The 16,773-nt window shown below is 32.2% G+C and overlaps 1 protein-coding gene across 1 annotated transcript; it reads left to right on the plus strand.

Moving 5' to 3' along the window:
* The first annotated feature begins 4,127 nt into the window (after positions 1–4,127).
* On the plus strand, positions 4,128–16,698 carry LOC143053764 (uncharacterized). Its single transcript, XM_076226543.1, has 6 exons — positions 4,128–4,203; positions 4,477–4,594; positions 10,326–10,458; positions 10,980–11,140; positions 12,793–12,857; positions 15,856–16,698. The coding sequence occupies exons 1-6, from the start codon at positions 4,137–4,139 to the stop codon at positions 16,173–16,175; spliced, it is 864 nt and encodes a 287-aa protein (XP_076082658.1). The 5' UTR covers positions 4,128–4,136; the 3' UTR covers positions 16,176–16,698.
* The last annotated feature ends 75 nt before the right edge of the window (positions 16,699–16,773 follow it).

A 16,773-nucleotide genomic window follows, 5' to 3' on the forward strand; every position in this document is an offset into this window, starting at 1 on the left:
TTGCATTACTAAGTGAAACTTTCTTTCAGAACTTAATTGCGTCGCAATAACCTACAATTGGACTTCCCAGTGAATATCTATAATACTAAAATTATGAGGTCCAATTTGTCAGCCGTCATCACGTAAAAACGACGAATCAAAGAATTCAACTTTGTATACAACTAATATAGTACAAAGGTGTAGATTAAAAATTACACCGCTCCAGGACCTTTTGTTTTTCCACGTAATTAATATTGCCAATAATTAGGAAGTTCCGGGTCGAGTCCGATACTGATACCAATAGTATAATCACCTGTTACCTATTACCTTATCTGTACGTTCCGCATCTGCCAGGCGCACCACCAAACGGTGTATTCAGGATTAATATGCTATATACACGGGTCATAATCACAGGGTTGACACTACTAAATTGTCAAATTGTTACCTATTGTAGTATTTTAATCCGTAAGACTTTCTAAGATAACAATACGAATACTAAACATCTGGACTAAAAATAAATTTCAATTTGTTAGCGGGCATGACGTAAAACAGCGAATCAAAGAATTCAACTTTATTTATAACTAATATAGGACAATGCTGTTGATTAAAAAATACTCCATTCCAGGACCTTTTGTTTTCCAAATAATTAATATTACCAATAATTGATAAGTTCCAGTTCGACGGGTTCAAACAGAAAGATTTGAAAGCAGAGAAAATTGTGTATCTTATAATCGGCATGACTTTATCAGATGACAGTACTAATACTAAAATAAGGCTTGCGCATAGTTATATACTTTAATTCAGTCACGGACCCGCGATATCACGGGTGTGTTCTAGTAGAATATAAATACCCGTATTAATATTTTCGATTATGCTATGTATATTTGTTACACATACTTGTTGTCACACATGTTTTACCCGAATTAGATCTTATTTCTTCATTCAGAAATCAAGGTTGAGGTAGATTGATTGGTTAATGGTTGCGTAACGTCCTACGGTTGAGTCAATGTTATTAATATATCAATAACTATAGTTGTTATAAACATAAAGGTATAAAAGTTTCTGAGAGGCAAGTGCCTGTAAAATGTTCCTGTACCTGACCGATATATTAACTACATTTGTTAGAAAGCATATCAATATTTATTCAGACTCGACGATATCACGTGTCAGTATCACAAACAAATCCGACGTTAGCCTCCTTCGTCTAATGGTATTTGATTGCTTAACTATTCAATGGTATACATTTTCTGGTTATAGTCGTCTTTCAGAACATAGCGTATTTCCTGTTTTGTCGCGTTGGTATCACATCATAACTAATAATCATAAAACTGAAATCTAAATTGAACTATCCGATTTTTAAAAATTTTAAGCGCTTCTAAATGTAAAAACTATTGTTTTCTCTCAAAATTACAACAATAATACTATACAAAAACTAAATATAATGTTAATAAGCACTCCATACTTCTTTTTGTAAAAATAAAAGAGGGACGAAAGATACCAAAGGGACAGTCAAACTCATAAATCTTAAACAAACTGACAACGCCATGGCTAAAAATGAAAAAGACAAACAAACAATAGCACACACGACACAACATAGAAAACTAAAGAATAAACAACACGAACCCCACCAAAAAACTAAAGGTGATCTCAGGTGCTCCGGAAGGGTAAGCAGATCCTGCGCCTGCAAAGCGTTATTTTTCATGATTTAATTTCAATCAAAGATTAATTTCAGGATTAAAGACTATACACAAAGAAAATAAATCAGAAAATTATGGAATTCGACTGTGGAATAGGGAAATTTAAACCGAACATCTTGCAACCGTGTGCATCCATTCGATGGTTCACGACATTTTTCAGCGTTACAGCACTTCTGACGTCATCATTACAAATGTACATCAACTCTCAGGTAACATCAATAGAAAAACAGTTTGAATTAAGTAGTAAACAGTCTGGATTTTTAATGAGTTGTGATGAAATAGGATTTTTGACATCATCTATAATAGTTGGATACATTGCTCGTCGAGTCCATATTCCTAGAGTACTCTCAATTGCCACTGCATTTTATGGCATTTCGGCACTCATCTGCTGCATACCTTATGTTCTAACAACGTTAAAAGACAGGTCAGATAACTTTTCTAAATCACATGGAAGTTTTAATGTTTCAAATCCAAAGTTATCAAAGTTTTCCTGTTATCTTTGCGCGTCAAATTTAAATATCTCGGAAAACGAATCGCGTAACCCAAGAATGCACAGTGACCAAGGAGAAGTGTATGGAAATTTGAAAGACTGGAGTATGTTTTTGATAGGCATTGGAATGACGCTTCAGGGCATCGGAAAAGCACCAAGAACCTCGATGCTTGCAGAATATGTTGATGAAAATGGAAACAGAAGAAAAACAGGATTCTATGTTGGTGAGTATAAAATTATTTAATTAATGAAAATAATGTCATTCAGTTTTTTAATCTCAACAGCCATATACTTGAACCACTTACTATTCTAATGATGAAAAAAGGTAGTATATTAAAGGAAAAAGGTGCACTTATCATTGTTAATAATGTGTGTTTCAAAAAGACAACGTTTTTAAAGATTTCTTAAAAATCGATTGTAGAATTCTTGGCTCTACCTGACCCTACCTAAACTATACTTAGATCAAAACACAAAGTGCCCTCAGACATACAAAATGTCATATTTCATTGTAGTATGGATCCATTCAAAAGCACAATTAAAAATATCCCTTTAAAAAATGTTTTTAAGGGGCACTAGCTACGAGATATATAAAAAAATCTAGATTTTGATTTTTTCTGTTCAATCAATGATGAAAGTGAAATAGTAATTCGCTATCTGCAGCCAAAAAGGTTCCATTTTGTCAAATAACGCTAAGAAACATTGATAATTAGTTATTCACTTACAAGTGAATGAGTCGACGTCTTTAAATTCGTATTCATGTGAACTTCAATTTAACCCCTACCTAGAAATTGACAATGCATGCATTGTACGTGTACTGGTTATTTAAAGAAAAGAATGTCAACAATGAAAGTGAAACTACGGTAAATCATTTGATAACTAATTCGATGCACATAAAATCATTGTTATATGGTTAAAAACAATGATCAACAACTATTTTTAATCTATTAAATAAAATCAAACAGACCTATAAAAATCCAATTGCACGTGCTGGTTTAATCTTTTCATATCTTTATTTATGTTAACATCGCTTATATGGTCATCTGAGGTCAAATCGATAGTTAATTAGATGGCGTCTAGACTAAAATACACACGAAACGAACCTATATATTATCTACCTCATGCTCTGTAAACTGTTTATTTTAGACTTTTGATAGTTTGAATAAATGATTTACATTGTTATAAATCAAATATGAGAATTTGAGTCAAATCGGTGACCATGAATTTGACAGCTAGTGCCCCTTTCAACAATTGGCTACTTGACACTTTCATATATTTTTCATCCGTCGACTCTTCATCAACTGAGAGATCTGCGACTAGTTAAAAAATACTAAAATGTAAATCTGCGTCACATTTCATGACCTTTGTTTGCATGTCATAAGAAGTCTTGAAAATCGATGTCATCATTTTCGGTTTAAATTTTATTATACGAATACATGGTGTTGCGTTACAAATTGCACTTTGTATAGCTAGATTAGATATTTTCAATTTGTCAGAGATTTAAGTTAGTTTAGTCAAATATAGCTAGCGACATGTATGTTTATGAACCGATGTTAGCTGACACATTAGCAATCATACCACTTCTCAGTTTGTTATATTTGTTTAATGCATTTAATTCCCAAAGTTTTAAAATGAAACGTAACACTTAATTAAGTACTAACTATAAATGAGAATTTGGATTGAAAAAAGGGGGTATGGCTTTCATTTGTTATTCTTTAAATTTTATGATTGTTTAGGTCTTACCTTTATTTGTTTTGTCTATTATTGTTTATTCTTCATTTTGTCCTTCTTTCCAACTTTCCATTTTTATCTGGTTTTCTTAATTTTTCATATTTTTTCCCATGTAGATGTATATATATGTATATCACAATATCACAACAACGGCTATTAGATGTAATGTTAGATTCTTTTACGACTCATTTATCGTACTTTTGCAAATACATTCATTCATAGGTATCATCGCATCTACAGCAATGTTTGGACCTGTCTTAGCTTTTGGACTTGGAAGTGTTTTTAGTAACCTCTATGTTACTTTAGAAGGTTAGTATATGTTCCATTTTTGTTAGACGTTTTCATTATATAGTTATTATATTTTACATTAATCATAAGAGAATTACAACCATAATCCTCAAATCACATATAGAGCTAATGATGATGAAAATTATTGAATATAAAACTTTTTATATATACGCAAAAAGTATTCTTTAAAACAAAATGTTTGTTTTCTTTATTTTTCGCAAGAAAAACATAATAATAAATGTCTAAAAAAATATATATAAGCAAAGTAATGATATTTAATATACATTCTTATAGATGTTCCTATCAAACCACGTGATCCAAACTGGATAGGAGCTTGGTGGCTGGGGTTTCTAGTGTTTGGAATTATGTCCATAGTATCAGCGGTGCCCATCTTTCTGTTCCCCAGAAAACTGTTAGGAAATACAAATGTATCACCCTTAAAAATCTCAAGACGTACACAAGAAACAAAACTATCTTTTCTGCACACTGAAATAAAAGGTATTGTATCTACGATTCATATAAAAATCTAGCACACAGATTGAGTTGTCATTCTAATTAAGTTATGTTTGATTATATGTATCCTGTTATTGATAAATCGTTGAAGGATAATTTTATCAGATACCGACAACCTTCACAGAACAATCGAGTTCAGATTAAGTTTCCGCAAGGTTCATCATGTTTTGTGTATTGTTTTGTTTACTGCTGTATGTCTTTTAAGGGGAGAATGCAGGGTTCGAGAAAAGGTGAAAACAGTGGTTATTTGCGCCGAGCGTAGAGATTTGAAATTCATTATGATGAAATTAAGGCAAAATATTTTTGTGAAAAAAGGGCATGTCATATCCTCTCCTGCTCCTGAATCAGCCTCTGGTTTTCGCAGAGTTTCTGCACTTCTTCGACGTGTGATGTAATTGACCCCTGGGGGGTCTTCTTTTTTGATCTGGTCATTCAAGAAAAGAGCTTCGACAAGATTAAAGACCTAACAATACCAATGCTGATGAAATGTTGATCTCAAGGTTGACCACACTTAGAGAATGATCATAATTAACTAGATAAGTTTGACAAAAAACTACCGATTTCATAAATGTCAAACCGATATTTCTTTATTTATTATATTCAAGACTGGAAATAATACTTCTGGTATGTGTAAACCTCTTTTAATTTGTTTTCTTTTATTTCTTCTTTGGACGTTCTTTGTATTGGGCACTTGAAACGTGTTTCCATGACAGCCATATTGATATGTTTAAATTTCAAAATAAGGACAATACCAAAGAACGACGCAATTATTTGTCCAGTGTAAACATGCAATTATAAAGTCTTCTATTTCCTTCCAAAATAAGATACAAAAGCCCACAAAACATCGAAACCATAAGGCTTAAGCACAGAAAAACAACAGTAATGTTTCATTTAAAGAAATATGTAGTCACATACCAGAAAGAGATACCCCAAACATGCCAAGTTGGATGTCTGAATTAAATAAACTCATCGTACAGATACCAAGTGTCGGTTTCACAAAAGTAATTAAGACTAAGATTAGAGTTAAGTCATGAACAAATCAGTATATCTACGTTGAATCGTAGTCGTAAGTTTTATTTCGTGAAGTCGACTTCAGGTTCAAAATTGTGTAACTAGTCGTGAGTTTCGTCAAAATCGGTGAAATTGAAGAACATTGAGTACCCAACTTTCCGAAGGTAGCCAAATACAGCATATATAATCTTTTCCTTGGTAGAAAATACAGGGGAAAAAATCAAAGTTGTGTAAACAGTTAATTAAAATAACTATGAATATATCAATGTTAATTCATATCAACATACAAGTGCTGACTACTTCAATGAGGATGCCATCGGTGAGAAAAACCTTAACCAACAGTTTCTGTCAGTAAAATCACTATAGACAGCATGTTTAAAATGTTTTTACGCCGTTCTCGAGTTTCGTCTACAAAAACTCATCAATAAGAAATAACAAAACAACTTTTTCTTAAAAATAGGTGGCTAGCCGTATGTATAGATAAATATTGCTATTTTGCAATTTTTGTATTATCAATTGTTTTAGATAATAATCATAATTATGGTTTAATTTCTTTTACAGGCATTTTTAAGGCAATCTGCAGGATATTTTCTTCACCTTTGTTTAGTTTAACACTATTTGCAGCTGTTTTACAATTACTATCAGTATCTACGTATTTGACGTTTCTGGTAAAATATTATGAAAACCAGTTTCATTTACCAACATGGAAATCCAATTTGGTGATGGGTAGGTTTACTCTTATACTAAAAAATTAAAAAATACACCCACTGTAACAAAAAAAAAAAAAAAAAAAAAAAAAAAAAAAAAAAAAAAAAACCTTTCGTTTAAATTTTTTCTGCTTTCTTTTTATTATACATACGTTCTTCATATCTCGACGGATTTCGGTAATCTAATATTTGAAGAGATGAGGCATAAAAAGACTCGTTTTTTCTTCTTCTACGGAATCATTTAAATATTTACTATAAAAAAAGGTTTCAGGCTTCGAGGGTATTGGGTTGTAAATATCCGTAATGGTAAAGTTATCCCCGAGCGTTGGGATGTTGAAATTGTTGTCGACGATTTTGTATTATTTACGATCAAATTGGGAAAGTGTCGTACACTCCTTATCCCCTTCCTGAATTCGTCACTGTTTTAACTGCACGAACAGTAATCTGATACTCATCCGGCAATGTTCTCTCTAGGAATATGCGTGTTTCTTATTGGAATTTTAAGAAATATACTGTTGCCATGTCGTTAGTACACATTTGGCTCTCTCTGAGTTCGCGAATTCTGTTTATGTTAAACATTATTTTAATCTAATATCATATTCGTAATCATATTCTTTTTTCATTTTTTGTTAGCTGGCTGTACCATAACGTCACTGTGTATTGGAACGTTTATTGGCGGAGTCGTTACAAGGAAGTACTCCATGTCACCATTTAAAATTATGACGTCACTTCTTGTTTGTCAAGCAGCTAGTACTATTGTTTTTGCAGCAGGCATTTTTATTGGCTGTGAACAATCCGAATTTATCGGACCATCGGAATATGGGTATTAATAATATATTACAGTATTAAGAACTTTTATATTTATTTTTCAAGGTTTCAACTTTACTTAAATGCTACTTCAATTTCCTAAAGGAATTTTAATTAAGAGCTCTGTAGACATTGGACATGACCCAAACTCCGAAACAGTGGTGACGTTGCTTCGCTAAACTATAAAAGTCAACGTAGCGTAGTAAAGAGGACGTAACCGCTGTTTCGGAGTTTGGACATGACCCCTACAGTTATGATGTCGCCACGTTTCAATTTTATAGCACTTACTGCTATAATATATGTTGATTGGTCTAGTTTAATATAAGGTTAATCAACATTGATTAATACCATTTCAACTGAATTTTTGCTCGGTCATTATGATTTTGAACAAGAGTTTCCAAGCGATATTCTACGTGAAAAATAAACTCGATAATGTAAAACTCCTATTATGTTCAAAATTAAATATTTCAAACTTACCGTAAACGCCGATTGCGACTATTCAACGTTCGTTGATGTCAATTACTACCACGCCTATCATGGAAATTATTACAGACGTCATCCAAGCATAATAATCGTAACGTGCCAAAATGTATTAGAAATAACTTATTTGGATCATAAGGATGTGACTTTCTCATACAATTACTTATTATTTAATTTTGGATGTAACGCGTCTTCTGATTGGCTGACGTTGTTTTGTTATTAGCCCATAGACATAATTTAGTCATGTGACCGTGACGTCATCAACGTTTTTTCATGGTTTTCTACGGTTTAAGGTGGTACCCAACACTTTCACTAAAATTAATTTTCCCTCGTTTAATTTTCATAAAATTTTGACACAGTATTTACTTTGACCCTTTAACAAAAATATAAAAAGTTCAAAAAATTTTAACCAACTGTTTAATCAGAAAAATTACACTGGTTATATAGCAGTTTAACAAACACTTATTTTGATCATTGAGATGCTTAATATTCCCTTAACAACACAACGTCATTAAAACGTTCTGCTGATTTTACAGAGTTATCTCCCTGTAGTGTTAGGTACCACCTTAAAATGGAATTTTTAAATTATAAGAAATGACTGTAATATTTTTTTCTTTCTATTCGAAATAACATAAAAAATGTGGTGTACACTGTAATTAACCCGCTACGCACATTATTCAGTGTGCACAACATTTTTTTATGTTATTTCTTCATAGACAGAAAAAATATTACAGTCATTCCTTATTAAAACAATTGCCTAGTCTTGTCCTAATTTGAAAACTGATAAAAATTTCATAATTATAAGCGAGAATTTGAAACGCTTGATTCTTTTGCCTTTCCAAAATAAGCATACATTTGATTCGGACGATATATACCAATGAACGGAAAATAATACATAACGCAGTGTTGGACAAATAAATACAGCTTACTGTTGGATGACGTTTACTTAAAAGTGATTAAACCTTTTAAATCCAATGACAGAAATTGCATATTGCGTAAATATACAGTTACAAACGATCACCTTTCACTAAACAGTCGTCCACAACTGACAGAGAAAAAAACATGCATATAATTAAAGTCGTTGATGAAACTAGTATTATTATTTGTCTAAAACCAGATTCAATATGTAATTATTTATAATAAATGATTTTTAACTAAGTAAACCACTATATTACAACTTTCAGTTCAAAATTATTCCATATACGGACTAGATACAATTGTTCTAATTGACAAAACAAAAGCATACAAACAACAATTTTAACGACATGCAGACGAGTAATGGAAACATTTGGGATTAGGGATAAGATTATAAAACTAGAGTGCTTTTAACTTTTCCGTTAACTACTATATCAAAGAACTTATCATGAACTTTTATAACAAACGATATGAAAAAAGTGGAATTTAGTATTTTGGGAGTGTACAAAAATATTTGGATGTTTTGCTTTTTGTGATCCTTTTGATTCTGTTGACAGTTTTAACTTTTCAACTGTTTATTTTACACTATACTTCCACACAATATTTCCTAATCAAGTAATGGTCGTTTGATAAATCTGATCAGATACATATTTGCTGTAACTCATTTAAAGGAGATAATTGAAGTTGTTAATTTCCTCCTTGATAGCATTCATGAACGTTTCGGCAATAAATATCATCGACATGTTGAATGTGTTCATAAAACCACCAATTTGACCCCTATTATAGCAGACTTGGTCTTGGATTGTTGTGAATCACAGTTGTTTTTTACCAAACTCAGGAAGGAGTTGTTCAAATTGCATTTAATCGATAAATTTATCAACACCTATCGTAATCTTGATGTTATGTTTTCGTTTAATAATCAAAGAATTTTCTAAATATATTGCCGAAATCTATCAAAAGAAGTTACTTTAATAAATAGAATGTAAACGGTCATAACTGTCCTTTCCTGGATTGAGATAGATCAGATTTCCTCGGGAAACACTACACATCAATTGACGACAAAAGGGAAGACTTTCGTTCCCTATTGTTAATTTTTTGGAAGGTGATGTTCCTTTGACATCATCTTACGGTGTTTATATATCACAACTCGTTCGCTATGCCGGTGTATGTTGTGACTTTTGGGATTTGAATGAACGTAGTATATGTGTTACCGGTATATTATTAAGTCTTGAATTTCGTTACTGAATTACTTAGAACATTCAATAAATTCTTCCATAGATACAAGGATTCGGTTTTGAAGTTAAACTGTACCTGTAGAAAACAGAAAATACATCTTTATTTTTTTGGAGATGTTGTATATCGAGCCCCGATTATTTTCTCGGGGTACCAATCTGCTCTACCCTCCCCCTCTCTCAGCTATATGTTATTTATATAATTTTGTTATGGTCTAAATATTTATTTTGTTATAAATAAGTAAATTAAAATCTATCTAACGATCATTTGTATATAAATATTTACATTCATGGCTGTACGGGTAACATCTGTATATACCTGTTTCCTGGCATTGCAAATAACTTATTCCGTTGAATGATAGCATTTAGATTTTGTCAGTTTTATGAACGCCCCTTTTTGAATTTGCCTCAGAGTATTTTTGACATACTTTTTTCTAGCATATAATAAAATGAAAGAATTATACGTTATTTAATTCAGTGGGAGCATACCTAATGAAACCTATGTAGACACCTGTAACTGTAATGAAAACAGTTACTTTCCTGTGTGCGGTTCTAACAGTCAGACATATTTCTCTCCATGCTTTGCAGGCTGTACAGGTGAAGGAAAAAGGGTAGGTAAAGCTTTATCCTATGGAACTATTAATTATAATTTGATACACTAGTAGACACAATTCTGTGAAGTCTTTTTCTGTGAAAAATGATTTTTTTATGTTATCTAAATGAATCACTGCATCTCATATGTAAAAAGTTGGCCTGCTACACGAATTGATACAGCAGTTATTATTTAAATATCATGCATTGCTTACTGCATCGGCCGCTCTTTGCCAGATAATACTTACATGTTTAACACGACAGATGTCAAAACAATCAGATCCGCCCAACAAAGTCCTCAAATTTTGAACTAATTAGTGGGAGGACATCAGTTATATAGTGGGAAGCAAAGTTAACGGATAATGAAAGTCTTTTCTATAATAACAAATCATTTATTGGATCAATGACCTCGAGCGAAAAAGAAATAAAAAACAACCCTGTGAACAATTTTGATCCCAACAAAATAAAAGTGCCTTCTCCAATAAAGACAGAATTAATCTCTTATCTTATTGAAGGAATATCGTTGTCATCTCTTTTACAGTTGTTTACAAATTGTACGGGCATTGATGATGACAAGCAAACTACAAACTTTGGAAACTGTGTTTCGGACTGCAATACCTTATATTGGTATATAGGTGTTAACGTGGTTACCAGTTTATTATCAGCTGTTAAGATAATGCCGTTATACATTGTTAAATTACGGTAAGAACATTCAAAGATTTATTTACAGCAATGTTATCTTGTGTGATTTCATTTTAACTTTGCACCCTATTCTGAATTATACTTATTTTCAAAAGCTCGTCCGTCAATGATTTTGTCTGTCTTATTAAATTTACGTCGCACTTTTATCTTGAATTTCAAATCAGAACTTCTGTGATTTTGCAGCAAGCTTCGTAAAAACATTTATCGTGTGAAGTGTTTACACGTCCTTAGTTTATTAAATTCTCGCTTACCTTTATATTCCTACACCTTATCATAGGTTACACATTTTATTTATCAAGTGGTTGCTAACCTATATAGTCCTACAAATAATGGCTAATTATGCATTTTGCGTCCCATTTTTCCCCAGGACTCTGAATTCTATATTCCAACTTTATGTTAGTATGGTATACTGCTTAAAAATTTGCTGATATTCCTGTGTACCGAATACCTATAGCCGGGGTAGTATTGTTGCTAAAAGTTTCAATTAAGTTTAATTAATTTTTTTTATGTTATTTGTACACTTTGTTCAGAAATCGTTTGTTTTAATTTTTATGACAACAATATAAGAATACAGTTTCTGGTAGTAATTGTTTTGATCTGAGCGTCACTGATGAGTCTTGTGTACACGAAACGCGCGTCTGACGTTTTTAATTACAATCCTGGAATCTTTTGATAACTACTAACTATTGAAATGATCATGATGATTGTTGTTTTTGAAAAAAAAATATTTACAAAATGAAAACAGTTGACCTTCACATTTTGCATGGAGCGCAGAAGTAGATGCACATTGACATACGATTGTTACTTTAATGGAACGAGTAACTTATGAATGAAGAGTTGTTTTCCTCAACAATCGGTATGCTCATTGTTGAAGGTCATACATAAGTTAATAGCTGCTAGTATCTCTAATAGGTACCTGCCTCACTGACCATCATATCACATTTCACTTTTTTGATATTCGTTGAGACATCTGCGGAAATTGTGTTGTGTATTCTAGAGCCGTGAACCAAGTTATCTCATATTCGTACATATAAACATTTTTTATGGTTTAAACTGTACACCCTTTTTCACTGTGAGAGAGGCATGCATTCAACATGTCAAATGAATCTGCTTCACTGTTATAATTATATACTTACTCTCCTGTTGCAGAAGTGTTCGAAATGAAGATTAAAAATTAATATTTGACTGGTATGATAATAAACTTACGTTCCTTTGACTGGAGTGTTCGGAATAAAGATCCAGTGAATGTTTTACTGGTATGATTATATAACATGAGCAACACGACGGGTGCCACATGTGGAGCAGGATCTGCTTACCCTTCCAGAGCACCTGAGATCACTCCTAGTTTTTAGTGGGGTTCGAGTTGCTCAATCTTTAGTTTTCTATGTTGTTTCTTGAGTACTATTATTTGTCTGTTTGTCTCTTTTCATTTTTAACCTTGGCGTTGTCAGTCTATTTTCGCGTTATGAGTTCTACTGTTTCTTCTCTGGTATTTTCGCCCCACTTTTATATACTAATTGTTCTTTGACAACAGTGTTCGGAATAACGATAACGTTTACTAGTATAATCATATACTTATAATGAAGATAACGTTAATGTTTATTGGCATACTTATCTACAGTTATACTTATATAATTACTTTTCTTTAACAGGAGTGTTCCAAATGAAGACAAAGCTTTGGCTATGGGTCTTTCATCGTTTGTGACCTCTCTTCTAGGTAAATATCTGATTGTACATTTAAAAATTACTTAAAATATGATAAAATTAAAAAGTCAGTTTTACAATGAAATAACCAAAAGTTATTGCCAAAAAAATGATACTTTTCAACAGGTCTACAGAGAACAATACAGATTATACTTGTAGATGGGGGAAAACTAAAAAAATCACTTGACAGGTAATCTTCAAATTAATCTGTGGACAAGTGTCATTTCTTTTGCAATATTTAATATTTGATTGATCAACTCTTTATGTCATCAGAAAGTGACAAAGGCTATTGACATTTCTCCTACAATAACGATTTGTTTTCATGTACATTTTTTTTGCTTGACCAAAGTAGGTGAGTACTGACGATAACCCAGCACACTTTCTTGTTTCTTGTTCAACAACTATCCTGTCAAAGCAACGGATAACAACTAATTTGCTTGTTTATAAAATTGAGAATGGAAATGGGGAATGTGTCAAAGAAACAACAACCCGACCAAATAAAAAACAACAGCAGAGGGTCACCAACAGGTCTTCAATGTAGCGAGAAATTCCCGCACCCGGAGGCGTCCTTCAGCTGGCCCCTGAACAAATATATACTAGTCTAGTGATAATGAACGCCATACTAATTTCCAAATTGTACACAAGAAACTAAAATTAAAATAATACAAGACTAACAAAGGCCAGAGGCTCCTGACTTGGGACAGGCGCAAAAAATGCGGCGGGGTTAAACATGTTTGTGAGATCTCAACCCCTCCCCCATACCTCTAACCAATGAAGAAAAGTAAACGTATAACAATACGCACATTAAAATTCAGTTCAAGAGAAGTCCGAGTCTCATGTCAGAAGATGTAACCAAAGAAAATAAACAAAATGACAATAATACATAAATAACAACAGACTACTAGCAGTTAACTGACATGCCAGCTCCAGACTTCAATTAAACTGACTGAAAGATTATGATTTCATCATATGAACATCAGGCACAATCCTTCCCGTTAGGGGTTTAGTATCATACCATCATAACATATATGAGAAGAACATAACCCGTGTCATGCCAACAACTGTTTTTAGAATAAATGTGTTTAGTTCCGATGCAAAGACCTTATCAGTGACTCAATATTAACGCCAAAATATGCAATCTTTAATGACTTTAATGACTTGACAACAGTATCGTAATTATATCCCTTCTTAATAAGTCTAATAAGTTTTGTAAGTTTCTGAGGTGAATACTGACACCTTTGTGCTTTATAAAGTTACATTACACGTAAAGTCAGGTCGAATTGTTACCTTAACATGGCGACAAATTGTAAAAGGGATCATTATGAGAGCAGTACCACATAGCTTGTTGGCGTGACGTTATTGCTAAAGAAAAGCATGCCGTTGTCAAATTATTTTCGATTTATGAGTTTGAGTGTCCCTCTTGTATCTTTCGCCCCTGACTTTTATTGGTGCTGCAGAGTTCACCATTGGTTAACTTTGGGTTGCGTCTTGTATCATGTGAAATATTATGTGTCTTTGTCATTTCTTTTTTTTTTTTTACTTAATCCTACTTTTTATAATGTTTCATCTCTTTCTCTTAGATCCTTCGATTTAACCCATTATAACCCACACCACAACATTTTTACTCTCCCCCTAATTTATCTTATCCCCAAAAGCGTGTCAGTTTCCTCTAAGGAGATAGGAAACAGAATTATACTGTACCTATGGCAAGCCGTTCTCGTCAAGACTATGTTTAAACCATTTTTCGAAAAATTTACACACTGAGAATTACAACAGAGCACACTGAGATTTAAAAACTTCAAAACACACACTGAGAATTAAAAATTACACAATGAGACTAAAAAATTACACAATGAGAATTAAAAATTACACTATGAGATTTCCTAAGGACGCACTGAGATTACAAAAATGAAAAACACACACTGAGAATTGCAAATTACACACTGAAAATTGAAAATTACACACTGAGAATTGAAAATTACACACTGAGATTTCAAAAAGACACACTGAGAATAAATAAACTGAAAACACACACTGAAAATTTGAAATTACACACTGAGAATTTAAAATTACACACTGAGATTTGTACGCACTTTCTATGCGCACATATCTTATTAGAATACTTAATCTGAATCCATTACAAGCTTTAAACAACCAAGGGACAGAACTCGTTAGTCCTTCGATTTGGTTCCAAATTACGTATAAAAAAAATGAAAAAAAAATACAAGAACAAGAAAAATACCCACTTACTCTTATTACAAAATATAGCCAAATGGTGAAAAACTTTATTAGAATTATAAAAAAAACATTGGAACAATCTGCAAAAAAACGAAGAATGCAGTGAAAGTTTTACTCAAGTGTCTATTATAGCATATAAACGTAACAAAAATAAAAAGATTACCTTGCGACATCAGGGTTACAGTTGGGAGACTTTTGAAAAGAAACCCATGCTTAAACAATTTTAACATGTTTAAGTAAAAATAGTCCCGATACACTGGTAGTAATGATCTGATTTATAGGCAACAAACTTATGAATATGAGCGTTGTTAAGTCTTGAAATTTATTACGAATGTTGGTTGAAGGAATCGCATTTCATTATAATGACAAGAGTTCTTGAGATCAAGATATTAATCTGTTGAATTATTCATCTCATGAATATTTATTAGTAATTTGCATATTAATCTCTGTCTGTATTTTTGAAATTTCAGTGTGTAATTAACAATTCTCAGTGTATGTTTTTCAATTTATTTCATCTCGGTGTGTCTTTTTAAAATCTCAGTGTGTAATTTTGAATTCTCAGTGAGTGTTTTTTATTTTTTTAAATCTCAGTGTGTAATTTCGATTTTTCAGTGTGTTATTTTAGGTTTTTAAATCTCAGTTGGTACTTTTTTTTCGAAAAAAGGATTTAAACATAGTTGTGACGAGAACGGCTTGCCATATGTGCCCCTACAATGTTAACACACAATAAGAACATATTATACATATACATGATATAATTCATATCATTCTAGGATGGCTTCCAGGACCGCTTATTTCCGGTGGACTGATTGATTCTACTTGTTTAGTATGGAAAGAATCACGTGGTGTTCGTGGATCGTGCGCACTCTATGACAATGACATATTTCGTCTGAAACTCCATGGATATTCGTTAATAGGACGTTTATTGGTTATAGTCATATTATGTTATTGCTGTTTCTACACAAGAAAAATGTTGACATGGAAAACTATACCACAACCAGTACAAGAGGATGTTGCTGTACATTTGAGTGATAAAGATATGGATGGGAATCCAGAACATGAATCGATGATAATAAACACTGAATTTGATTAACGATTTAAGGATGTACTTGAGATTTTGGAATTTGTGTCAAACACCTTGGTGTTTTTCCATACAATACAATGTAAAATATTTTGCCCCATAACACCCATTTATTTTTTCATATAAGATTTAATAGCTCATGAAAGGTCATTTACCAAAATTTTAGAAGATTCCTGATTTTCTTTCTTTTGTTTTGAGACCCAAATAATCCCAATGCAAATATAAGGTAAAAGTCAGAGTCAGCCTTTTCCCGTCATACTTTAAATCTCAAATATCTCGAAAAGGAGGTCCATGACCTATCAATATGTTTAGCTTATCTTTATCCTTAATTGATGCTCTACCAGCTAATAGTATCAATTTTAATTTCTTAATTTCTTAAATTTTACCTAACCTCACCTAAGTACATCCTTAAGGCATTGGAAAGTGTAATATCACAAATCCACATCTTTTGTAACCTGTATTTAGGTATATAGTATTTTTGTTAGAGTCTTTATATCTTCCCCCATTGAATTATTAATACATGCTTATAGAAAAAGATTCCAGTTTTAGAGCCAATTCATTGGACAATGAAATATGGCAATTGCACATTTTTTCCACTTGTATTTGGAAA

Source organism: Mytilus galloprovincialis, chromosome 12 (genome assembly GCF_965363235.1).
Source record: "Mytilus galloprovincialis chromosome 12, xbMytGall1.hap1.1, whole genome shotgun sequence".
NCBI lineage: Eukaryota > Metazoa > Mollusca > Bivalvia > Mytilida > Mytilidae > Mytilus > Mytilus galloprovincialis.